The sequence below is a fragment of the Myxine glutinosa genome, chromosome 1 (assembly GCF_964187855.1).
Source record: "Myxine glutinosa chromosome 1, kmMyxGlut1.1, whole genome shotgun sequence".
NCBI lineage: Eukaryota > Metazoa > Chordata > Myxini > Myxiniformes > Myxinidae > Myxine > Myxine glutinosa.
Genome location: NC_136261.1, coordinates 141638894 through 141664702, shown reverse-complemented (window position 1 = coordinate 141664702; position 25809 = coordinate 141638894). Strand labels below are relative to the sequence as shown.

The following is a 25809-nucleotide window of genomic DNA, read 5'->3' as shown; positions in this document are numbered from 1 at the left end:
GCTTGCCAGTCGTACGAGCAGCCTCCGGAGGGCGCTCGTGTCACACGTGGGGTTTGGAAGCCGGCTCGAGGTTTCCATGCTTTAGCAGGAGTTTGTAGTTCATCCGAGCAGCCTTCGGGTGGCGCTCGTGTCCCGCGCGGAGTTTCAAAGCCCACATTAGCCATTCGGGTGGCCAAATCGGACAGTTGGCAGGAGCGCGGAAGAATGCCGGCCAAGGACGGTCGCGCCGCGTTCTGTCGCGTTTGCCCCACTTGTTTAGTCGGCGCGTTGGTCCTCACCAAGGTCGAGTGCACAGCCAGGGGCCCACGAGGAGGTGCGATTCTCATCAAAGTCGGGCGAGGCGCCCCGCTCCTCGCTCGGCCTGCTGGCTCGGTGATAAGCACATTCATTGTCGAGCGCGTTCATTTGCCCCGCATCGCCTTTTGGCAAACCTTCGCAAAATGCCCTGTCTTCGTGCACAAATGACATACCGCTTCACGAGCCGGGCATACTGACCTGGGGTGTTGTCGATTCCCGCAAAAATAGCACGTAGCGTTACGTCCGGGCTTTGGTCCCCCAGCTGCTGCAGCTGTCAAGCCCGGATCAGGGTCCTCCTCGGGAGCGGCTGGAGTCTCCGATTCCAGCAGCGATGCCGTGGCTGCATCTGCGTCCACGGCGGTTGCTCTCTCCGGTCGAGCTTGCCGAGATGTTCCCGCAGTGATGTATGAGTGGTCATATGCGTCGGATTGTTCTCTCGCTTGGGTATAGATGTGAGCCAGCCGAAGGGCTTCAGCGAGCGTCAAGTCTGCTTTTTCCAGAAGCCGTTGTCTCATGACTGGGGATTTGATTCCCGCGACGAAAGAATCGCGTACAAGATCATCACAAACTTGTTCATGTGTACATACCTCCGGTGTGCTCTCGGTCATCAGACGCCGGAGTTCTTGCGCGAATTGGTCTAGAGTCTCCGTGGGCTGTTGATTTCGTACCGCGAGCAGATGCCGAGAATAAACCGCGCTTCGTTTCTTGATGTAGATTCGTTTCAGCTCTGTCACGGCTGCATCGAACGTCACGTACTGTTCGATCGCCCGGTAAACGTTATGATGCACCTTTGTTTGTAGCACCTCTAATTTCGTTTCATCAGAGACGGCGTTTTCTTGGGCTTTGAATTGATTGTCCAAAGTTTTCAGCCAATGTGTCAGCTCCGCGCCCGCATCCGCTGCCTAATCGTCGGCTGCAAATTGCGGCACCTGAATCATACGGTGTCCCGCCATGTCGTTCACGTTCGCCTCTTGGTCTCGATTGGACAGCGAGAAGAATTGTCATTAATTGTAGTGGAAATCAATCAGTCCCACGACATTGTCCTTTAGGTAGGTTTAATGGCAATTCGATCTCTGGCAATATCCTGTAGAAATACAATCATGCGATATATATCAGGACCATGGAATCATAAGAAAGTTCAGTAATATCGATCAATGCAAGCAAGCCTAGATTCTCTATATATACGCACCATCCGAGTCTACATATCGTAGATTAAATGTCACAGGAGTGTCTCGGAGCAACGGTCGTCCGAGTTCTTATAGACGCCTCTCAGTTGTTACCGAGAGCATCACACCTGGGTTCCACTTAGGTACAATTTCATTACAGGGTGTATCTAGGCATAAGGAAGAACGCTATTGAAAATTGGGTCGGCACGTCAAAATCCAAGATGGCTGCCACTATATATATGTCTGAACCTTGTGAGCAAAATATCTTGAAAAATAAACGAACTACTAACGTCTAATCTGGTGTGTGGGTGTATCTACGCATAAGGAAGAACACTATTGAAAATTGGGTCGCCACGTCAAAATCCAAGATGGCCGCCGCCATGTATGTCTGAACCTTGTGAGCGGAATATCTTGAAAAATAAGCGAAGTACCAACTTCTAATCTGGTGTGTGGGTGTATCTACGCATAAGGGAGAACGCTATTGAAAATTGCGTCGCCACGTCAAAATCCAAGATGGCCGCCTTACGTCTTCCACTTTGTCAACTCGCATCACTTAATCGACGGGGGACCGAGGCGTAACGCTTGTTAAATATAATATTAAAAAGAAAGAAGCATTTTAGAAAGAAAGAAAAGGTAAATAGAAAAACAAGAAAGATTACATGCACAGCATGATACCTGCAAAAGAAAAAATAGTTACCATGGAAACAGCAATTTCATAAGTGTTTTGCATGAATTAATTTAATGCAAAACAACTTTGGCTGATACATTTTCTAACAGCGAAAAAAAATAAATCCAGAGGCATCTTTTTGTCCAGATGCATTAAGTTTATCTTGATTTGATTGAAGTATGGATATTATAAATAGAATGTGTGTCCTTGGCAATGAAAATCATTGGATATTTTCTACATACCTACTATTTGTGTTTTTACATTAAAATCATCCAGCAACCTACAACTTTGAGCATGTCTCTTGCAGGGTTACACAGATGAGCCAGTTTCGAAGATCTTGTCTCATGTAGAAGATGGAAACATTGTCCAACTGGATCGGTGGAACCTGGACGTAAGACATAATCCTCATGCAGAACCTGATGGTGATGAAGTTTCAGATAAGGTGTGTACAGGTCGAAGCGACACACCAAAGTGTAATTTCGATGTAAATTCTCGTGTTTGATTATTTAAAAGTTTGTTGGAGGTATTGAACTATGCATAGGCTTTTCTCGTAGCAAATTGAACAACTGTTTGAAGATGTAGGAGAATTCTATTAAACGACTTCAGTGGAATTCTGTATTCTTTGGCATAAGCGGAACACTTTACCTAGTATAGGTTGTCCGAACCATCCTTTTAGTTGAGGCTCTGGGAGCAGCTACAACAGAATGGACCAAATTATATTAGGAAAAACGGGTGGGGACGCACTAGCCCCAGTGTTGAGGGACAAAATGCAGAGAAACTTGCTTGGATCGATAAATGAACGTGGCGAAGAATAAAAGTAAGGGAAAGACACTGGGGTGAGCCAGATTGATACAACCACAAACTCTCAATGGAAGGAAAAACTGGGAAAACGGAAAGAGGTGGGCTTGGCAAGGGAAGAAAAAATGGGGAAGGTTTTGGATTGTGGACGATCTGAGATGGTTGTTAACTGTTGCCTTGAAGGGAAGAATGGGATTGAAGAGGTTGTGGAAGTAAATTCCACAGGTGAGAAAAAAGAGGAACAGACAAGTACAGATACATTCAAAGTACACCACCCCCATGCCAAATAAATAAATAACATATCCTCCAACGCAGAGCATTGCTGGGGCACCTTCAGCGCCCAATGATGCCGAACATATGAAGAATAAATAAGCAAATCAGAAACTTGACAACTCCCTTTGCAGCAACTACTGGGGATGCCTCTTCGTGGTGGTTTTACTCCCCAACGCATGTCGGGGGCCAAATCTTCCCCATTCTTCCCTGCTGCCTGGATTAGCCCGGGAAGCGAGGTCACGGCCAGTGTGCCGATCGGTCCCATGGACCGGCCCTTACCCTCTTTTGTCTCTGTCTCTTTACTCTCTTTTCTCTCTCTCTCTCGCTCTCGCTCTCTCTCGCTCTCTCTCTCCTGCTCTCTCTCTCTCTCCTGCTCTCTCTCTCTCTCCTGCTCTCTCTCTCTCTCCTGCTCTCTCTCTCTCTCTCCTGCTCTCTCTCTCTATCTCTCTCCTGCTCTCTCTCTCTCTCTCTCTCCTGCTCTCTCTCTCTCTCTCCTGCTCTCTCTCTCTCCTGCTCTCTCTCTCTCTCTCTCCTGCTCTCTCTCTCTCTCCTGCTCTCTCTCTCTCTCCTGCTCTCTCTCTCTCTCCTGCTCTCTCTCTCTCTCTCCTGCTCTCTCTCTCTCTCTCTCTCTCTCTCTCTCTCTCTCTCTCTCTCTCCTGCTCTCTCTCTCTCTCTCTCTCCTGCTCTCTCTCTCTCCTGCTCTCTCTCTCTCCTGCTCTCTCTCGCTCTCTCTCGCTCTCTCTCGCTCTCTCTCTCTCTCTCCTGCTCTCTCTCTCTCTCCTGCTCTCTCTCTCTCTCTCTCTCTCCTTCTCTCTCTCTCTCTCTCTCTCCTGCTCTCTCTCTCTCCTGCTCTCTCTCTCTCTCTCCTGCTCTCTCTCTCTCTCTCTCTCCTGCTCTCTCTCTCTCTCTCCTGCTCTCTCTCTCCCCCTCTCTCTTGCTCTCGCCTGTCTGCCTTTCTAACTCTTTCTAACTCTGCCATGGCCCTGACTTCATGAATGCGATCTGAATGAATGTGGGGGGATCTCTGGGGTGCTGCTGCGAGATCGATCGGCTGTCTCTGTGCTGCAGGCTTGTTCGAGAGAACTGTCTGGGGCTATGTAACAACACCAACAACAACAACAACTCCCTTTGCAAGTGATGATTATGTAATGCGTAGAAAACATGGTGTCCCTCAAAATGTATATGTGGAGACATTTGCGGCAAAATCTCATTCAGACTTCCATTATTCAGGCACAGCTCATTGTGTATATATGCTCAGAGTAATGGTTTGGGAATTGGGACTGAGTATGCTTGCCAGCAGAGAAACAGCATTGTTCTACACTGTAGCTTTGTGTTATTGCAATAAGTCTGCAGTAAGAGCCAATTACATATTCAAAGCGAAAGAATCAATAAAAAAATAGTGCATTTGAAAATTGCATGAGGTGTTCCAAAATTATGGGCCAAACATTGTGGATGACAATTACTTTTTGGCAATGCGAATCTGTTGCAATTAAGAAGTATATAGAGGAAACAATGAAAGTTATCCAATGTGATACATGATTAAAACTAGAACGGCACTCGGTAGAGAGAATACCTCCACCAGGCTATACAGTTTACCTTTACAGTTTTTATCCCACTGATAGGTCGGATCTGGCTGGATCCGGACCTGAACCAAAATCTAATCAGCTTGTCCTTGTCACCTAACCAACTCATCCACCTAGTTTTGTCATAATCCATGCACAACTATTTGAAATATCATATGTATATATCGTTTTTGGCCCAATCACTCAATGGTGAAGATTCACTTAAAAATTCTCTGATCGGGATCCAGATTTGGATCTTTATCAATATTGAATCGACTCTTCCTTCTCACACACTCAACCAGTCCACCAAGTTTCGGCTGAATTCGACCATAACTTTTTGAGATATCCTGTTCACAGAAAACAAACAACACCAATCAATATACTTGAAATACCTTCTGTTTTCACAAGTAACAAAGATTCAAGGGTAAAAACATAACCTCCGTCCACCTTTGAAGGTGGAGATGAACCCACCTTTGGTTGTGGAAATTAATGATATTGTCTGCTTATTTGTAACGGCATCTGCAACCATTTTGTGAAGCTCAATATTAACACTCCTGCAGCAAACCACCAAGAAGCATTATCTTTCACCTCTCACTTTAGATGCAGACTATTTTTTTTAGGGTTAGTGTCAAGGTATAACCATTTTGCAATTTGAGCTTTTGTCATGAAATATTCAACAAACCCTTAATATAAGAATTGATACTCTCACCGATTTTACTGGAAAATCTATTTTTAAAATTAACACCCACCCACCCCTACTCTGCTTATGGTATTTTATCATGCAGCCCTCCTTGGTTTCTTCAATGCATTAAAGGAAAGCTTTGACTCAAGGGATTAGTGGAAAAAAACATTTGAAAAGGTGGACATGACAGACCAAAAGTTAAAGGCCTGAAATTGAATGTGCAGTGTCGCAGTGATGCTTCATAAAGACTCAGAACATGCTGTTTTGCTTAAATGAAGCAAGATGAAGGGATTGGTTTGTAGCTCACAAAAACACAGCTCGTAAAAGGTCATCCATCGCCTTGCCTGTTTTATGCAAACCGGAAACTTTTCAGCACACACAGGTTGAGGAAGCAGTTCCCTATTAGCGGTTGTTTAGTACACCTGTTGTAATTATTGGTAATTGGTATTTTGTACACTGCTGGTGAACGCATTCACAATATCATGGTGGGGAAGGTCGGTGAATTGAGAAAATCGAGACAGGCTGAGAGGGTAATCGGGATAAAATCAAGTAGAAGAGTGTGGGGACGATTGGGAGAGACGAGAAAGGAGATTGGGGAGAGAAAATAGTAGGAGAATTTAAGTGAAGGAAAATGTATGGGCTATAATTGTGTGAGGAGCATGTCGGGACAGGTTGGGGTCTCAAAAAAGTGAATTTTATCCAAAATTATTTTGGTTTTTTCAATATATAGTATTTGTCTTCACTTCTTTGTTGTATTCAAAACAAATGTAACATTGAATTGGACATAATAGCATGAAGCAGATGAATTTGGCCATGCTGCAAAGATTGCTGTTATAAACATACATTCTTGGTTCTAGCTTGCCGTGCTCACAATCCAAGGACATTGGTTTGTTGTAGACGTGTAGATTTTGTATGCTGAGCCAGAAATTGCTAGGGTTGTTGAATGTGATGAAGCGTAACTACTGGAAGATTTCAAAAATAGTGTAAACAGAACACATACTTGACTTCTTGTGGATGCCTTGGACGTAAAGTTAAGGCACTTTCTTTCTCCTGTTTCAGCTCCCATTGGACGTTTTCAACAACTACTTCAGCCTTGGCTTTGACGCCCATGTTACACTGGAGTTCCACGAGTCACGCGGTAGGTCTTTTGACTTATTATAAAATGTTGTTTGCTTAAAAAAAATACTTTATAGCGCGCAGGCTTTAATGGCAGGGTCTTTTCTTTTCCAAAATAAGAAAAATAAATTGTCATGTGTGAACTAACACAGATTATGTACAAACATAAAAAAACACTGTGACATGTGACATGCTATCACCCAATATAAGAAGATGATTTATTTCAAGCATTACCCTAAAACTGCTACTCCATCAAAAACATTGACATCTGTCGAATTATCACCGTCACTGGGCGCTCTGACTATTTTACGTCACCGAGGCTAGAGAAGCTGATGTTTCAGCGATTAACCAAAAATGTTCCAGGTGGGGAAAAATAGGAAGAAGGTACAGTATATGAGGAAAGTTGATATTGGGTGGGAGTGAACACTTTTAAATATTTTTTTATACTTTTTTGTTTTTGTTTTTGTTTTATTTACCTGTTTATCATCTCTTTTCTCTCGTTTCTTCTTGTTTGTTTCCTTATTATTCCCTTTTCCCCATTCCCAGTCCCTTTGACTTTTAACTCCTGAGCCCGTATCCTCAATTTCTTGAGTAGTCAACATCAGTCATTCCCACCCCATGTGCACCCTCATTCCCATCAACCTTCTCCCCTATCCCATCTTCCTCCTTTGCTACAATAAAGGGAACATCAGCTTCAATCAATTTTCTGTTGATGCCATCCATTATTCATTCTCTCAAGCTGATTTTACTAAAAATAACATTTTAGCTCCATCTTCATTTTCTTATATTTATATCTAACCTCAGATGTTTTATTAGAATTCTTCAATAGTTAAACCATTTTTGTTCTCTATTGACAATGTGAAGCTTGCAAAGCGATTTTATTTGCTTGAAATACATAATTAGACAATGATGGCAGCCCAGAGCCAACTTGATCAATAACGGCAAGTTAACTCTTCCAATTTTTTTTGTCCCCTGCCTCTCTTGTCATACAGCTAGTTTGGATTGTATTGTCCCTAAATATAACTGGTGAATATAATTAATTGTAAAAAGTCTTTATTTGTTCTGGAATTATATAATCGAAAAACATCTGCTCGAGATGGGAACGACAAAGGGGGATGATGGGTAACTTTATGTTGTGTTGTACAACTTTGATTGAGTTTGATTTATTTTTTAAAGTGATAGCACAATTTTCAAGTTAATCTGTCCAGCAGTGCAGGAGTTCATTGGCACATATGATAATTCACCCACTTCTTACAATAATTCCTCACTTTCAAAATGGAGATGGCCATCCCAACTTAGGAGAATGTTTATACACACTCAAAGTACAACCACTACTGTTCAACCTGTTTTGTTCAGTGGTTTAGGAGTACATAATATACCTTGCATGCCTCACAAGTCGAGCTCCATGCTGGGTATCGGTGGCAAGGTTAGGGTTGGTGTTGTCTTACACCCAAGCGGCACTCTTCTGGGTGTTGCCAAATTGTGTGGACGAAATTGGTATAGTCTGTTGGATCTCGGCGAACTGCTGCATATGAGTAATGGAGGCTAATTGCGCACGACTTATTTCCAGGGTTTTGTCCAATGTGAGAGAGTCGACCTTTGCAAAGAGCTCTTTCTGAAGCTCCTGATACTGCGTCCCACAAATAAACTGTTCTATTGTGCACTTGTTCACGTCAGAGGTCTTAAATTTGCATTTGTTCTTGCTTGTAGAATCTCGAGATGAAATTGTCCATGGTTTCATTGTCATCCTGCTCTAATCGTTGTAGGCAGAAATGAGCTACTTGGAAAATGGCTTAGTGATTCTGCTCAGCTTGAAAAGGCTACCAAATGATCACTGGGGTCATTGGTATGCCTTGTACCATTGTCCGTTCTCAAGGCCCCAAGAACTGTAGCATATTAGGCATTCCTTTCTTGATAATAGGAGAATATGGTCTGTGTGTTTGTCATCTGCTATGTCCTTCATGGAAAAATATAGCTGGGTATGCTTTCTGCGTAGCTCAAAGGCCTCACCAAGGTTGGCACTGATCCAATCTATGTGTGGCATCATGGGCCTATCTGCCATTGTGTGCTGTTTTCTTGGGCTAAATAAGAATTGCAGGTTTACCTTTCACTGCCACCATGTAATAAGATGGCGTTAAGTTGCAGTTTGGGATACTGATGCTGTATTCTTCATCATAGAGCGCAGCATCGATCAACCTTGTACATAGCTATGGAGGCGGCCATTTCTTCACTCTCGATCCCCGCTATGCTCACTTCGATGCGCACTTTTCAGGGATGACTGCCCACGACTCCACTTGACAGCTACCATTATGGCCATCACAACTTAGTAGAACGTTTAATACACACTCAGAGTACACAACCACCAGTGTTCAACTTATTTCATTCAGCCGATCAGGAGTACATAATATAGAGAGCACATATGTAAATTGTTGAAGTAGTTTTTGATTATATAAGGTTTTAATACAGAGATGCTATTATAATACTGTATACCACCTGGACTTGTAATATACTCTTCCACCGGGAGCAGGACTACAAGATACACATTTACACAGAAAATGTGTGTCATCTCCCCCTTCCCAAATCCCCGCGAATATGATTTTTAAAATCACCTAAAACTTGCACACCCCAGGTACAACCACCAAATTTCAATTTTTTCCGTCCAGTGGTTTATGAGTGCTTACAAGTCAAACGCAAACACACGCACACCAAATTATATGCACTAAAGCACCCACTCCATACTCTACGGGAGCTGCCGGAAGGAGGGGGGGGGGGGGGGGGGGGATGGTTCATGTTGTTACCTTTATGATTACTAATACCATAGCAGAGTACCCACCCTACACGCGATCTTGTTCCAAGCGTGCAATATGTTATTCTGGCATCCCTTTATTTGGGCAGTTTATAGGCAACAGACTTCTGCGTCAATCGCTCCCAAAAATAAAATTAACCTGGGTTACGTATATTAAGTGAAAACATGCGTTCTGATTATGTACATGTATAATATATTGTGGTTATACAGCTTGGATAATTCCAATTGCACCCACCCTTCCCCAAAAGGAAGAAAATGCCAGGATGGGCGAATAAAAATGTTTTTTCAAGTTAAATCAAACTTGCACATGTACAATTTCAGGACACGCTCATTAATCTTTGAAAGTTTCAGCTTCCTTGGAGGAGTAGATATTACATACATCACCTAGATACATACATACATACATTACATACACACACATGCAAACACACATGCAAACACACATACATACACATACACACATACACACATACAGACACACACACACACACACACACACATACACATACACACACACACACACACACAGACATACAGACATACAGACACACACACACACACACACACACACACACACATATATACATATACATACTATTACGTTTGTGGGGGGGAGTGGGGGGGGGTTAGGCAATAGCTTAGTCCAGGTATAATTGTTTCGGGAGTGTGCTCCGACTGGCGTGAAGAAGAGGAAGATCCATGTACCATAAGTAGGAAATGAATTTAGACCAGATGTCGTGTAAGCGCGTATAAGTGTCCCCATGAGAGGGGTGGGGTTATGTTAATTAGATCGGGATTATGGGTAATTATTCCCCTGTATGTAATGACCTCTGCTATTTTTCCTCTGTTCCTTATGACAATGCAGCACACACACCGAGCAAGCAATCATGCATTTATAACATGAAATAAAAGTGACCGGAACTTGGACATTGAACCACCGACGGGTGATAACATCAAGCAGGCAGGTCCGGGAGGCCACACCCCCGAAGAGCAGTGATTGGTTAGGACATCAAGAAGGATGAGATGGCACTAGCTGATAGGAGCGGACACGCAGACCGCGTCGGATGACATCAGAGCCTTGAGTACAAAGGAATTGAAGGGCCGACCTTTTATCTGATTTTCTGCGTTTGGTGGCGAATGGTCGTGTTCCCGACATTTTGTCTCTTTGATTCGATCGCTCTCTCCGGACTGGCCTCCATAAAGAACGGTCACACATACGGTGCCTCTTGAGCTGGACATGGAGGTGTTGGTGGAAGGCGGACACATTTCCGTGCTCTGTTTGCGCTGGGTTCCGATTGAAGGCACGGCCGCATTTTCTTTTCCTTGGCACGTCGGTGTTGGTGAAGGAGATCGACAGGAACGAGCGGGGGCAAGTGGAACGGGCGCGGCCTGCTGGCTTTGCGCTCGGCGGCTGGAGGAGCTGACTGCACAGCGAGGCCTAGTTCCCGCTCGCGGGCAGTGCAGCCTGTGGTTCCCGCACAAGGACTTGGAGGCCTGTGACGATCCGGGACGATTCCTGACGAGGTTTAAGAGCCGCTCGAAGCCAAGTACAAACTAACATATATTTATTTTCCAGTTATTTTTACCCCATTCGTGTGTATACAAGTCTGTGTGGGGACGTCCCGTTTAGGAATCTTATTTTCCCAAGATCTTATTTTTTATTATTTTCCGAGGACCCGTGCAGGTAAGCGCTCGTGGCCCTTCCCCCATCCCTCCCTCTCCCCCTCCCCCAAATCCCCCCCGGCCCCATGCATATAAAGAAGGTTCGCCATTGGATTGAACGCCTCAGAGTTAAAGCTCGTTCGGTCATCTGTCGCCCTGCGGTGTTCACTACAGGTTAGACACACGACAATACATGCACATGCATACTACATACATACACACACACACACACACACACACACACACACACACACACACACACACACATATGTATGCACATACATACACACACACACACACACACACACACACACACAGACATACACACACATACATACATGCATACATACATACATACATACATACATACATACATACACACACTTGTTCCATTATTATATACATTATGATAACATTTAAAAACAAATTATGCATTTTTTTCTTTGTGGGATACATTTGAAGTTGAATTTTCTTTTACTCATTACTAAACTTCATTATGTGATGCAGAAGCAAATCCAGAGAAATTTAACAGCCGGTTCAGGAACAAAATGTTTTACGCTGGGGTAAGTAAGACTTCCAAGATTTACTTTATTTTCTCGCTGTGCACAAGTTTGGCTTTAAAATATCCACAATGACTTGTTTGCTAAAGAAGAGAACTTATGGTTGTAAAACAGATTTATTTGCTGCTTGTATGAAATGACTGCACGTGTATCATATGTCATGTGTCACAGAAGCCATCAATTCTGTTTTCATATTGGTTGCCCAGAAGATTGGCAAGAAAACTGAGAAACATGGTTTCTGCAATTATTTATTTGCCAGCAAATAGTAATAATTCAAATCTTAAATCTGTTTTCCTTTTTTGAAATCATCCTATGTATTTTGCTTAATTGATTATTTAATTTACGTTTTTTATCATTATTGGTGTTTTATGGAATTAGTGCCAGGTTACATGATAGCAAGTGTTTGTTTTTTTGCAGTTTAAGGTCCATCCAGTGGATCGGCACACACATTGAATCACCCTGTCTGCCTTCTTATTTCGTATGCAGCACAAGGCTTGGGTAGCATCATTGGCTGGGGGTGCGGCTATGTCGCTGATGCAATGCCCCCTGCTGGTTAGGACAGAAATCTGGAAGTTGGCCATGGTGCCGGCGATAGCTCACCCAACTCTACCCTGCCTGTGAAACACTGGAATGACAGTTTATAGCTAGGCCCAGATTCAAACCCTGGTTAGATAGCTTAGAGGTGAGTTTGTGTACCTCTAGGGCCTTGGCTATCCTGCCATCCCAATTTCATTTCAAAAAATATTTTCTGAGAAATAAGAATGCAAGTCCTCGAGCACACCCCCCCCCCAATCACATCTTAAACATGGGATGTGTAGATTTTATATTTAGACTAACTAAATAAAACAATTACCGGTAATTAAAAAATGCAGAAACACAAAAGGTATAAAGATAATTGAATGTGGTAAGTCAGCAGCAGTGATTATAAAGTGTACATAAATAAATAATTAACATGTTGTGTTGGTAGTTGTTGACATAAATTGGTAAATTGTGGACATAAATTAAGGTGGTATGTTGTAGTGGTGAAATAAAGTGTATATAAATAAATAATTCTAGGTGGGATGCAGGTAGCCGTGATGTTAAAGAGTACATACATTGATAATAATAGAAGGTGGTATGTACAGTAGGTAGCGTTAATGGCAAAGTCAATATAAATAAATAAGTAATGCAAGGTGTATGTAGGTTGCAATATTCAAGTGTATATAAATTAGGTTGCAGTGGTCAAGTGTATAAATGGGGACCGCAAGGCTAACCCCCGCTCTAGCAGGGAAAATTGCCTTAAAATGCCTGTTTTTGTTGTTGTTGTTGGTCAAGTGTATAAAAATAACTCAAATTGGTATAATGGTAGTAGAGATAGTAACGTGTATATAAATAAATAAACAATTCAAAGTTTTGTGTCGATAGTGGAGATGGTATAGTGTGTGTTAAATAATAAATGATTCAAGGAGGCATATAAGTAGTAGAATAGTAAATGTTACATAAATAAATAAATAAATAATTCAATTTGGTAGGTCTGTAGCAGTGATGGTGAAGTGTTGTTCAAAATAATTAGACCCCTTTGGATGAACACCGCAAAAACATCCACAGAGTCTGTTATAGTATAATATGTACATAGTACATAGTACAGCTTTCTTTGGCTTCGGGTGAAGCTTTTTTCAGTCTATTTATTTATTTAATCCTAGCCACCTGGGGTAACCGAATAGGTGAGAGCTAATTGGTTATTCTCTCCCTTTGACAGGTGAGAGATGAGGGTGTGTGGGTCATTGCTTTTCATCCATATGTTGACTGCTCGACGTTTGCACGTGGTACATGCTTGAAAGCCTTGATGATATATGTTTCTGTTTTCGCTGTCGCTGATGATAAGCGATGAAACCAGATCATCAATAAGCGATGAAACCAGATCGGTGGCTGAGAGTGTGTGTAGTATTGGGATTCTCACTATGTGTAAACGTCATTACAACTGTGGAGGGACTCTGGGAAGAGTTTGAAACAGCAATGAACTTTTCTTGTGTAGCCTTTCAAAGTTGATGCAGCTTTCTTTGGCTGGAAGAGCATGCATATATATATATATATATATATATATATATATATATATATATATATATATATATATATATATATATACATATATATATATATATATATATATACACACATATATATATGTATATTGTTACATGCTCTTCCCCAGACACCGGTCACAGTGTACCTCCAAGCCCCGAGAGGAGTCACGGCAGAAAGTTGTGTTATTCTGTATGTCAAAGATCAATGGTGAAACCACACCAATTGTTACCAACAAACAAGTATTGTATTAAGATCACACAAGAATAACAGTACAACAACAATAGTAATCAATTGTACAACCAATATATATTTCCTATGATGGTACCATCAGGTTCGTACAATAAAACTCACTGTGCTCCAAGTGAGCGAAAAGAAGAACATTCCCAATGTCTCTTTCCCGGATTCAAGCCAAAGTCGATCCACTCCAGTGATCATCCGTACGATGTCGTATCGAGACTAGAATCCCGTTCGGATGACAGTCACAGTCACGCTGCCAAAGCTGCGTAAAGGTGCCCTCAAGGCGACTGGGAAATCACACCCTGGGGTATGGACGTTCCAGGGCTCCCACTCAAACGCCACGTGGCACACACACACACCAGATTAACGTCTGAATGTGGTGAAAATGGTTTGAAGCGAAGTGAAAAACCTTGAGCGAGGCGCAAAGCGCGCGAGTCCAAATGGCTGACGGCCCGTTCTCGAGGCGTAACGGCACTACGATGATTCTCCTCGGAATGAACCACAAAACCTGACATGCAGGTTGATCTGTCACAGCGATAACAACTCTGTCGCAGGAATCCCTTTCCTGGGAAACCCAAAGTTCACTCGTGATTCTCGTTCGTCAACGTTCGCTCAGGACCTTGAAGCAGCTCGGCTTTCTTGTCGAACTCACTCGCTCCGCCTTCTCTCCTCCTCTTCCTCTTCATCGTCGTCCGGTTCCAGTTTCATTTAAAACATTAACTTTTTTTACCTTTTGAAAATAGTAATCTAATTTTCCCTTAAACGACAACAATAATAGTACATGGGATCAAAAATGTTTACAGTGGATGAAAACCACAACAACGGAAGTGACGAATCCGTAACACTTCCCCCCCTCAAGAAAGAAAGTTTGAACATAGTGAAAACTTTCTTTGCAGGCCAAAACTCTTTTAACAAACAAGAGTAAAACTCACACCCAAATTATCAATTCACCTGAGCAACAATAATTAATATTCCTCAAAATAAAGCAACAAAACTTCCAAACAACCTACAGAAATTTCCAAAGGTAGTTCACTCTGGACAAAGAATCAGCAACGACATTGTCCCTGCCCTTCACATGCTCAATTTCCAAGTTGAACTCCTGCAAAGCCAAACTCCATCTCATCAACCTCTGGTTTTTATTTTTCATTTTTTGAATGAAGGTTAAGGGGTTGTGATCAAAAATCCAAAGCAAAGCAAATCTATAGCACTTTTTGAAGGAGGCCGAGCTGAGAGCCAGGTTTCATGGTGGTTGGGTGTTGAGGCCTGGAAGTATTCACTGCATGGATGCATTTAGGAACATGGAGTTCACGGGTTAATCCGTGTAGGAATCTTAGCTCGGCTGCTCCTGAGCACTCAGTGCTTCCAACTCTTCTCTTGATCATAAAAATCGTAATCACGGTTGTAGAGTCGGGTGCTGTAGTCACGTGAGTAGCGGTCCCCATCTCGGCTACCACCGTAATAGTCATCCCATCGAGAGTTGCCAAAACTGCGCTGCTGCTGCTGGGAGCCTCCGTAGTAATCACGACTGCGGCCGCCACCAAAACTACTACTCCCACCCCGGGAGCCATAGCCACCCCTGAAACTACCTCCACATTTTCCTCCTCTGTAGCCCCCTAGACGCCCATGGCCTGCCTTCTCTACTGTTATGGTCCGACCATCCAAATCCTTGCCATTCAAAACCTTTCCTGCATCTTTGGCGTCCTTTATGTTTTCAAACGTGACAAAGCCAAACCCTCTCGACTTTTGCGTCTCCCTGTCTTTTATCAGCAGCACTTCCAAGAGTGGTCCATATTTTCCAAAGATAGAGTCCATAACCTCTTCACTTGTGTCAAAGTTCAGTCCACCTACAAAGAGCTTGCCAACATTGCCTCCATCCATCACTTGTGTGTGCTGACACTTAGTTTCAGGGTACTCGACAAGAAGTGACTGTGCAAAGCGTGACGTCAGTACCTTCTCCTTATATTCAGAGCGCTTCCTACCCATAGCACGAGTCACTGCACAGGATGGAAAGGTACCCGGAATCTCCTGCTCTAACTGTGCGGTGTTATTTTCCATACTAGGCTTTTCAACAAACATCGGATTACCAGAAACCTGACCACCGGCCAAATCATTCCCGAAAACAAAAGAGATTCCCTCTACAGGAAGAGTGGCTTGTTACAGTGATCGGTCCTGACACTAAATCAGACTTCAAATGGATGACATGAAGAGGAGCTTTAACATTGCCACCAACCCCCTGTAAAAGAACACTAACACCAGTTGCCATCTTCTCTGACAATGGCAAAATGCCCTCAAGCATCAAAGATTGATGTGCTCCTGTGTCCCTCAATACCCTAACAGGTCTCTGGTTCATTAAGTCTCCATCCAGTGACACAAACCCCTCTGAAATAAAAGGTTTGTAACCCTCTTGTACAAGGTCGTTCTGTGATGCCGTAACTTTGGCATGGGAACCTTCACAAGGCACTGTCCTCCAAGGACGATTTCTCGCATTGGCCAATGCATTCGGAGTTGTACTAGTCTGACTCCGCTCCTGATTTTTCCTTTTCAGGGCGTAACATTGGGACATCAAATGCCCAGGTTTCTTGCAAAAAGCGCAAGTAGGCCCGGAGGAAAAACTCGTGGTCTGCCTCGGGCCCCCCGGAAGATAAGTCTGTCTTGGAACTGTAGTCTTCTGATCCCTAAAATTCGCGGTATCAGATTTGTCCCCATAGTCATCTCTAGGCCGCCTCCATGAATATTTGTTCTCCGCACCTGATTTACCATAACTCCCCTGGCTAACTCTAGGCGGGAAGTTAGGTTTGTGGAACCCCATCCTGTGTGTCAAGGCATAGTCATCTGCCATGGTTGCTGCCTCATATAACTCTGGTACTTTCTTTTCATCCAGATGTACTTTAATGTCCGCGTGGACACACTGTTTGAATTCCTCCACCAAGATCAATTGTCGCAACAGGTTGAAGACTTTCCCAATCTCCTTCGAGTCACACCACCTATCAAACATGGTTTCCTTCATTCTGGCAAACTCCACATGGGTCTCACTCTCCCTCTTCCTGGCATTCCTGAATTTTTGCCGGTAAGCTTCAGGGACCAATTCATAGGCTTTGAGAATGGCTTTCTTCACTTTCTCATAATCTGCACGTTGGTCAATCGGTAAAGCCGAAAATATATCTTGAGCTTTACCCACCAAAACACTTTGCACTAACATAGTCCAGGAACCCACAGGCCATTTTATCATTTGAGTCACTTTCTCAAAGTGTAAAAAAAACTTGGCTACCTCCTTTTCATTGAAGGGTGGAACCAGCCTCACATGCCTACCAACATCCCAAGTGTTCTGACTAGTTGTCGAACTAGCCGGCATGGATACTACTTCTCTCTGTTCTCCCATTAATTCCAGCTCCTTGAGTTTAAGTTCCTTCCGATACTCCATGTCACGTTCCTTTAACTCCCTTTCGGCTCTCCTTTCCTCTGCTCTTTCCGCTGCTCTTCTTTCTTCTTCAGCTCTCCTTTTCTCTGCTCTTCCCTCCTTGAGTTGTCGCTCCTGTTCTGCTCTTCTTTCCTCGAGTTCCTTTTCAGCTCTCCTTTCCTCTGCTCTTCTCTCCTCGAGTTCTTTTTCAGCTCTCCTTTCCTCTGCTCTTAACCTTTCCTGGCTCTGCAGTTGCATCTCCATTTTCCAGAGCTCCACATTTCTTTTTCCTCGGGTAACCAATCCAAGGCTACCTCTTTCCATGTTCCTTGTCCCACCAGAGATTCTACCACCAATGTCTGCATCTCTGCTCTCTTCATATTAACTCTGACCTCCAAGTTAAAATATTTGGCCAATATCAAGAGTTCCACAGCTTGGAACTGTGCCTCATTAGGGGACGCCGCAAACCTTTCTGCGTCAAACACCATGGTGACTATCAGTTAGCACCTGTCAACCTTCACACAAAAAATTTCAATTTTGTTTTTGAAAAATTTGGGAATGTTAGAAAAATTCCAAATTTAGGAATTTTGGGAATGTTAGGGAATTCTTTCCCGGACGAGGATGTTAGGGAATTCTATCCCGGACGAGTATGTTAGGGAATTTAATCCCAGACGAGCCCCCAATTTCTGTTACGTGCTCCTACCCAGACCCCGGTCACGGTGTACCTCCGAGCACCGAGAGGAGTCACGGCAGAAAGATGTGTTATTCTGTATGTCAAAGATCAATGGTGAAACCACACCAATTGTTACCAACAAACAAGTATTCTATTAAGATCACACAAGAATAACAGTACAACAACAATAGTAATCAATTGTACAACCAATATATATATTCCTATGATGGTACCATCAGGTTCGTACAATAAAACTCACTGTGCTCCAAGTGAGCGAAAAGAAGAACATTCCCAATGTCTCTTTCCCGGCTTCAAGCCATAGTTGTTTACGGCTTCAAGCCAAAGTCGATCCACTCCAGTGATCGTCCGTACGATGTCGAATCGAGACTAGAATCCCGTTCGGATGACAGTCACAGTCATGCTGCCAAAGCTGCGTAAAGGCGCCATCAAGGCGACTGGGAAATCACACCCTCGGGTATGGACGTTCCACGGCTCCCACTCGGCGAACCGCAGATTTCCCACTCAAAGGCCACGTGGCACACACACATACGAGATTAACATCTGAATGCGGTGAAAATGGTTTGAAGCGAAGTGAAAAACCTTGAGCGAGACGCAAAGCGCGCGAGTCCAAATGGCCGACGGCCCGTTCTCGAGGCGTAACGGCACTACGATGATTCTCCTCGGAATCGACCACAAAACCTGACATGCAGGTTGATCTGTCACAGCGATAATAACTCTGTCGCAGGAATTCCCTTTCCTGGGAAACCCAAAGTTCACTCGTGACTCTCGTTCATCAACGTTCGCTCAGGACCTTGAAGCAGCTCGGCTTTCTTGTCGAACTCACTCGCTCCGCCTTCTCTCCTCCTCTTCCTCTTCATCGTTTTCCGGTTCCGGTTTCATTTAAAACATTAACTTTATTACGTTTTGAAAATAGTAATCTCATTTTCCCTTGAACGACAACAATAATAGTACATGGAATCAAAAATGTTTACAGTGGATGAAAACCACAACGGAAGTGACGAATCCGTAACAATATATATTGCTACGGTTTTGAGATTTGCACATATTGATCATTAAAGGTTAAAGGGTTGCCCCCCATAGTTATTCCACGAGCAACACATAGGCCACCTGTAGTATTAGTTATGTCATAGTATGTGTAAGTATAGGCCATTTCCCCTATTGATACCTGCGTTGTGTAAAGACATGAGCTTAGGTCCCGCTCATTTTGCGTCCACACTCCAATACCACCTCGTTGGGCGTAATTGATCCCGCGCCCCATTTGGCTGACCCACTCAGTTTATTACGCTTTGGCTGCCAACAGCATTTTGCTGCCCTTTGTTCGCTCACTAGTCGAGTAACACGAGGTAGGCCTTAGAGGGAGGAGCGCGAGGTCGGGGTGGGGGCGGCGTCAAGGCAGAGCGTCAGAGGCGATGACGGTAAGAGCCACCAGCCAACCAGGGCTCTCACGGCATGGCGTGACAGGGCGTGGTGAGGCGCGTCTGTTAAGTGCGAGAAGGTTCGCAGGGCGTGCCTATATAAGTCATTGCACAAAGCCCTTGAAAGGACTTGCACGAGAGGACTGAAGCGGAGGACTAGCCCTGGAGAACCCAAAGGACTCGTTGGGAGAGGGCTTGGTGAGAGGACTGATTGAGGAGAACTTGACTCACATCACTCGCTTTGAGGCATTGAACTGTAACTCGCCATCGTATAACGTGTGCGCCAGAGGAGAGGAAGAAGAGGCGTTGAGTACACGGCTGCAGCCAAACGCGCCGGTGGCGAATAGCGCCTCCTTCAGCCATGCGAGTAAACGCGGTAATACCTGCCAGTGATTAACCGATGAAGTCCGCTCCCTACCAAATCGCCCCGTATTAACCCTTGGGTGCCAAACGACACACGGAGAGCCCCTGCCTTCTCTACTTACCATCTGCACGGGATGAACCGGAGACTGGAGGGAGCTGCACGGGAGCCATCCTTGGACGCGGACCATCATCCTGCAGCTTCAACCCCTGTGTGAGTGTGTGTGTGATGGGCCCGTTTGTCCTGGGTATTAAGTTAAGACTGTTTTAAGGCTGCACTGTGTCCTCTTTTCTCTGAACCATTGTGAAAAGTGTAAATAAACCTGTTCTTCCTTTTTTCCAATTCGACCGCTTCTGTGATTTATCCATTGACTAAGCGTGGCACGAATAAGATCGCTAGAACCGGGTTCACCATATAAACGGCACGGATCGCGTGTACGCACCGCTCAGCGTCTCAACACGCGCGGTTTGTGCGGGGCTTATTTCCTCGTTTCAGGGCAGCGCGAGTAATTAGGTAATAGCGAACCCTAGTCCTAATACCCTATTTCGCGCTGTCCGGGAAGGACGTCAGAGGTCCCGGGCCCCGCCAGGCCAGTCAAAGACAAGGGGACTAATCCCCCCTTGGTAGGGGGAGGAGGCCGGCGACGATATCCGCAACAATATATATATATATATATATATATATATATATATATATATATATATATATATATATATATATACATGTATATACATGTATATACATGTATATACATATATATATATATATATATATATATATATATATATATATATATATATATATATATATATATCTATCTATAATTCCAGCAATCTCTGTGTGTGTGTGTGTCTGTCTGTGTGTTTGTTTGTCTGTGACCGCTGTTTCTCGACAACCACGGGTCCGATATACTTGAAACTTGCCAGGTATATTGCTGGGGACCCGAGGATGTGCCTTTTCAAGGTTTCATATTAATCGGACAATTACTTACCGAGCGATGTCCAAAAAACGATTCAACCAATCAGAGAGCAGCGAACTAGCGCGTGTGCCGAACGTGGCGGACACACTCTGCCTCGGATGGCACATTTGAGAGCGTATTCATTTATTTCACGTTTGCAAACTATGTTGGCGCTATGTTGGCGTTAAACGATGTTTTAAAACTAATAAAAACGAATTTGCGATTCATTCGCTTTCCTGCGCGTTTGTGTACGCGATGGCGATTTCTTTACCAAACTCCGGAAGCCGTTCGCTTTGGACCGAACCATTTCATGTAAATAGAGGGGGGGGTTCTGTGGTCGTTGCGAATGGACCAAACCATTCATGTAAATAGAGGGGGGGGATTGTCACTGTACTCGCAAGCCGTTCGCCGTTCGCTTTGGCGTTGCGAATGGACCAAACCATTTCATGTAAATAGAGGGGGGGGATATAATTTTAGATAGATATATAGTACGGGCATATATATAGTACGGGCATGCCCTAGTATCTATAATTCCATTAATCTCTGTGTGTATGTGTGTTTGTATGTGTGTATGTGTGTATGTGTGTATGTGTGTATGTGTGTATGTTTGTCTGTGACCGCTGTTTCTCGACAACTACCGGTCCGATATACTTGAAACTTGCCAGGTATATTGCTGGGGACCCGAGGATGTGCCTTTTCAAGGTTTGAAATTAATCGGACAAGTAGTTACCGAGCTATGGCGATTTCTTTACCAAACACTGCAAGCCGTTCGCTTTGGACCAAACCATTGCATGTAAATAGAGGGGGGGGGGGTTCTGTGGTCGTTGCGAATGGACCAAACCATTCATGTAAATAGAGGGGGGGGGGGGGGGTTCTGTGGTCGTTACTGCCACGTGGTTTCAAAGTTTTTTTTTGTTGTTGTTGTTTGCACGCATGTTTTTTTGCACCCACGTACGGGCACGCCCTAGGATGTTTACACACACACACCCCTACACAAATTTTTTTATTTTTTTTTTTTTGGCAAGGAACGGGCACCCACGTACGGGCACGTCCTAGCTTATATATAGTACGGGCATGCCCTAGTATATACAAACTTGGCATTTAATATGGAATTATTTTTTTTCTTGACTTGGGTTTGCTTTCTTAACTTGGTATATCAATCTGGTGAGTTTATTTTACACTTTGGTGATTTGTTTGTTAAAAGAACCATGTCACTGATTGTCTGTCGCAGCAAGAAGTCAACAACAGGATTATATCACAGGTGGCATGGCAAAATGTACGGACAGGTGCATTTGATGATTGGCTTCACAGTCGGGTATACAAGGGTTGTTGCATTCTGTATTAGTGGAAAACAACTGCTGCACGTCTCCAAAAGTTATTGCCGCTTCCTCTGGAGATGGTCTGTCAACTCGACATTGCTGTTTGTCATGGAGTGGTGGCTTTACGAAATTACGGCATGAAACAGCGTGCTATTGCTCGGCAGTATGGCATCACTCAAGGTCAGGTGTCAAATATCCTGAAACGAAATGCTCAGAGGGGTGTCCCTACTCCAATACTGAGGCCAGGACGTCCCCGCAGAACCACCAGGAGGGATGATCGCCAGCTGCACCGGTTAGTCCGCAATGGCCGTACCAACTCAGCTAATCGGCTTAGGGCTGAGTGGCAGCAACTGACAAATGTGCCTGTATCCAGAAGGCTAGTCAACCAATGACTGGTTCAAGCAGGCTATCGTGCCAGGCGTCCCCTGAGAAAGCCACGCCTGACCAGACAACACCGCCAGCGCCGATTGCAGTGGGCCAGAGAGCACCGTCAATGGCAGCCAGGACACTGGAATCACGTGACCTTCAGTGACGAGTCTATATTTCTGGTCTATCGTCAAGATGGCCACGTCCGAGTGTGCAGACAAGTGCATGAAGCCTACAACAAAGATTGTATAGTGCCAAGAGTCCAAGCTGGAGGTGGTGGGGTGACCGTTTGGGCTGCTTTTCATGCAGGGGGCAAAACTGACCTGGTTGTTCTGAAAGGAAGCCTGAACCAGTTCAAGTACAGGGCCATTCTGGAAGAAACATTGCTTCCATTTGTTCGTGCAGCCTTTCAAGGAAACTTTGTCTTCTAAGATGACAATGCACGGCCTCATCGTGCTCGCATGATCCAACACTTTCTTGCTGACCGTGGTGTGGAGCATATGGAGTGGCCTGCCATGTCCCCGGATATGAATCCGATAGAGAACTTGTGGGCAGAATTAACGCGTCAAAGCGACCACTTGGTCCAGCAGCCGACCTCTGTGCGTGAATTGCAGCAGGCTATTGTCACTGCATGGCAAGCAATTCCTGTCCAAACCTTGGCAAATCTCGTGAACAGCATGCCTCAACGTGTACGTGCTCTCCTGAATGCTCGTGGGGGTTACACGAAGTACTGAACTGTAATTTTACTGTCCGTAATCCCAGTCGTAATTTAACTTTTGTTTTTGTTAAAAAAAATTTTGGCTAATGTGCAAAATAAACAGATACTTCTGGAAAACGTACAGAAGTTTAACACAGTACTGTCCAGGAATTGAGTTCGATATCAGTTTACATCACTTTCAAGGATCAATTTATTTGTTTCGAAATGTCAAATGTAGTTTTTGTTTCTTTTAAAGGTCACATTAACAAAATCTAGAATAATTTTAACATAATTCTAATGAACTTTTGGTTCTAAGACATCTTGAAAAGTAAGTTCACCCCCACAAAAAAAATAATCCATATTGAATGCCAAGTCTTTATATATATATATATATATTATATATATATATGTATACAGTATATACGTATATATATATATATATATATATATATATATATATATATATATATATATATATATATATATATATATTTATTTATTTTATATATATATATATATATATATATATATATATATATATATATATATATGTATGTATGTATGTATGTATGTGTATATATATATATGTGTATATATATATATATATATATATATATATATATATATATATATATATATATATATATATATATATTGTTACGGAACCCAACGTTGGCCTCTGTTCCCCTTAGAGGGGGGATTAATCCCCTCTTCTATAACTGACCGACGTGGTCCCTGACACTGCCTGGCTACCCCCGGAAAGGCAGGTGCCCAGCCCCGTTCGTACCGCGGACAGATGTTAATTGCCGAGCGGTTTTTAGCAACCGCGGCACGAACTATTAACAATTACTAGACCCAATTCCTGAACGTTGGCCAAATCGTGCCACAGGTATTCAATGTGGAAACCTCCAAGACGAACGGATGTGAAGAAGAAGAAGGCAAAAGGTAGGAAATACGAATATGATTTATTACTACTATTTACACAATAAAAGAAACCAAGGAAGAAGGAAGGATAATAAAATAATGCAGAAAGAGGGACGGACCAGAAGGACACAGTGCAATTTAACTTAACTAAACGGTGTTACTTAACCCCAGGACAAGACACACAGAACAAACTCATGTACACAGTAGGATGGAATGGCAGGAACGAATGCTGGAGGGAGAGGAAGGGTCAGGTCCGTGCAAACGGCAGGGCTGGAGGTGACAGCTCCGACTCCTCGCACTCTGGTTCACAGAACGGGCGACAGGGAGATCCGAGGACCGCGGGATGTCGAGGTTCGCGTGCCCGCACTTGCTGTTCCTTCGAGTGCTGGTTGGTACCGCGAGCAGGGCGTGCCGATTCTCATTCGCCTTGTGCTGCTTGGCTATGCTCTTTCCTTTCCAGAACTCCCTCTCTCCTCCTCTGAACTGAACTCCGGTGGACTGCTCTTGTCACGCATCTGCCACATCCGCCGCCTCTCTCTCTAAATGCTTGCTCTCCCTCAAAGGCTTCCGCGCGCCCTTTTTATTGCGCCTGGGGCGATCAAGCCGCCGGCCTCCACGACACGCCCATCGGTGAGCTCGCCTCGGCCTTGATTGGTCGCGAGGGCTCACTGATTCCGCCCCTAGAGGAGGCGTTTGCAAGGCCACGCCTTGTTCCTGGCGCTGGGCTGACTCCTCCCACCTTCTGCTCCGAGATGACCTCGTGCGCAATGGAGTCTTGCAGCGAAAAACCACAACCCCAAAGCAGCAGCGGAATGCAGAAAACCGCCCAATGCAGTTGGCATGACAAAAGGGGATTTGTGAAGGGAATCTACCTTGTTTGAATTCGGTGCAATGGAGTGTCAAGTAATGGAAGACACAGCCTTAATCTAATACACATAATAAGGAGATAACTACTGAACAGGGAGATCTATGATTTGCAACGTGATTGTATATGGAATAACTACGGGCACGACCTTTGGCCTTTATACACCAAATGGAGGAAGGAGGGTGATATTTTACAACAACAATAAAAAAAACACAATTCTCATATCCACAACGCCTTTATATATATATATATATATATATATATATATATATATATATATATATATATATATATATATATATATATATATATATATATATATATATTGTTACGGGCCACGGATAAGATGTTAATTTGCCGAGCGGATGGCGCCGCGGCCCTAACAGTTACCCCGACTAACCCGATTCCTGAACGTTGGCCAAAATCGCGCCACAGATATTCAATATGGAAAAGACAAAAGCGACACGGATGTGAAGGAGAAGAAGAAGACAAAAAGGTTTTGCAATACGAATATAATTTATTACTATGTACACTGTACAGGACCAAAGAAACCAAGGAAGAAGGAAAGATAAGAAAATAAAGCAGAAAGAGGGACGGACCAGAAAGACACAGTGCAATGCTAGCTTACCTACAGTCTTAATTAACCCAGGACAGAACAAACAAAACAAACTCACGTACACGAATGAGGAAATTGCAGGCAGGAATGACAGGAGGTGGGTGGCTGGAGGGGGAGGAAGGCACGGAGCTGGCTGGAGCTTAATCCCGCACGGGACGTCGGGCTGGACCTCGACGGCCGCCTATGCCACCGATCCTGTCGTGTGCGCGCTATAACGGGTCGGAGCTGCTTGGTGGAGCCAACGCTGCTGGTGGGGTGTCTGGCGTGACGGGTTCTCTCTACCTCTCTCACAAACTCCAGGACTCTT

The 25809-nt window shown here is 44.0% G+C and overlaps 1 protein-coding gene across 10 annotated transcripts in view; it reads left to right on the top strand.

The window, feature by feature from the left end:
- Positions 1-25809, top strand: part of LOC137429041 (diacylglycerol kinase iota) — a 687154-nt gene that overhangs the window by 422411 nt on the left and 238934 nt on the right. For all 10 annotated transcript variants that reach the window (XR_013623429.1, XR_013623428.1, XR_013623427.1 and 7 more), the window contains 3 exons: positions 2438-2572; positions 6505-6583; positions 11537-11592. Coding sequence is in view for 7 of the 10 variants with exons in the window: in XM_078777718.1 (XP_078633844.1) it covers positions 2438-2572; positions 6505-6583; positions 11537-11592 (270 nt within the window). In the remaining 3 variants the exon portion in view is untranslated. The remainder of the gene's footprint in view (positions 1-2437; positions 2573-6504; positions 6584-11536; positions 11593-25809) is intronic.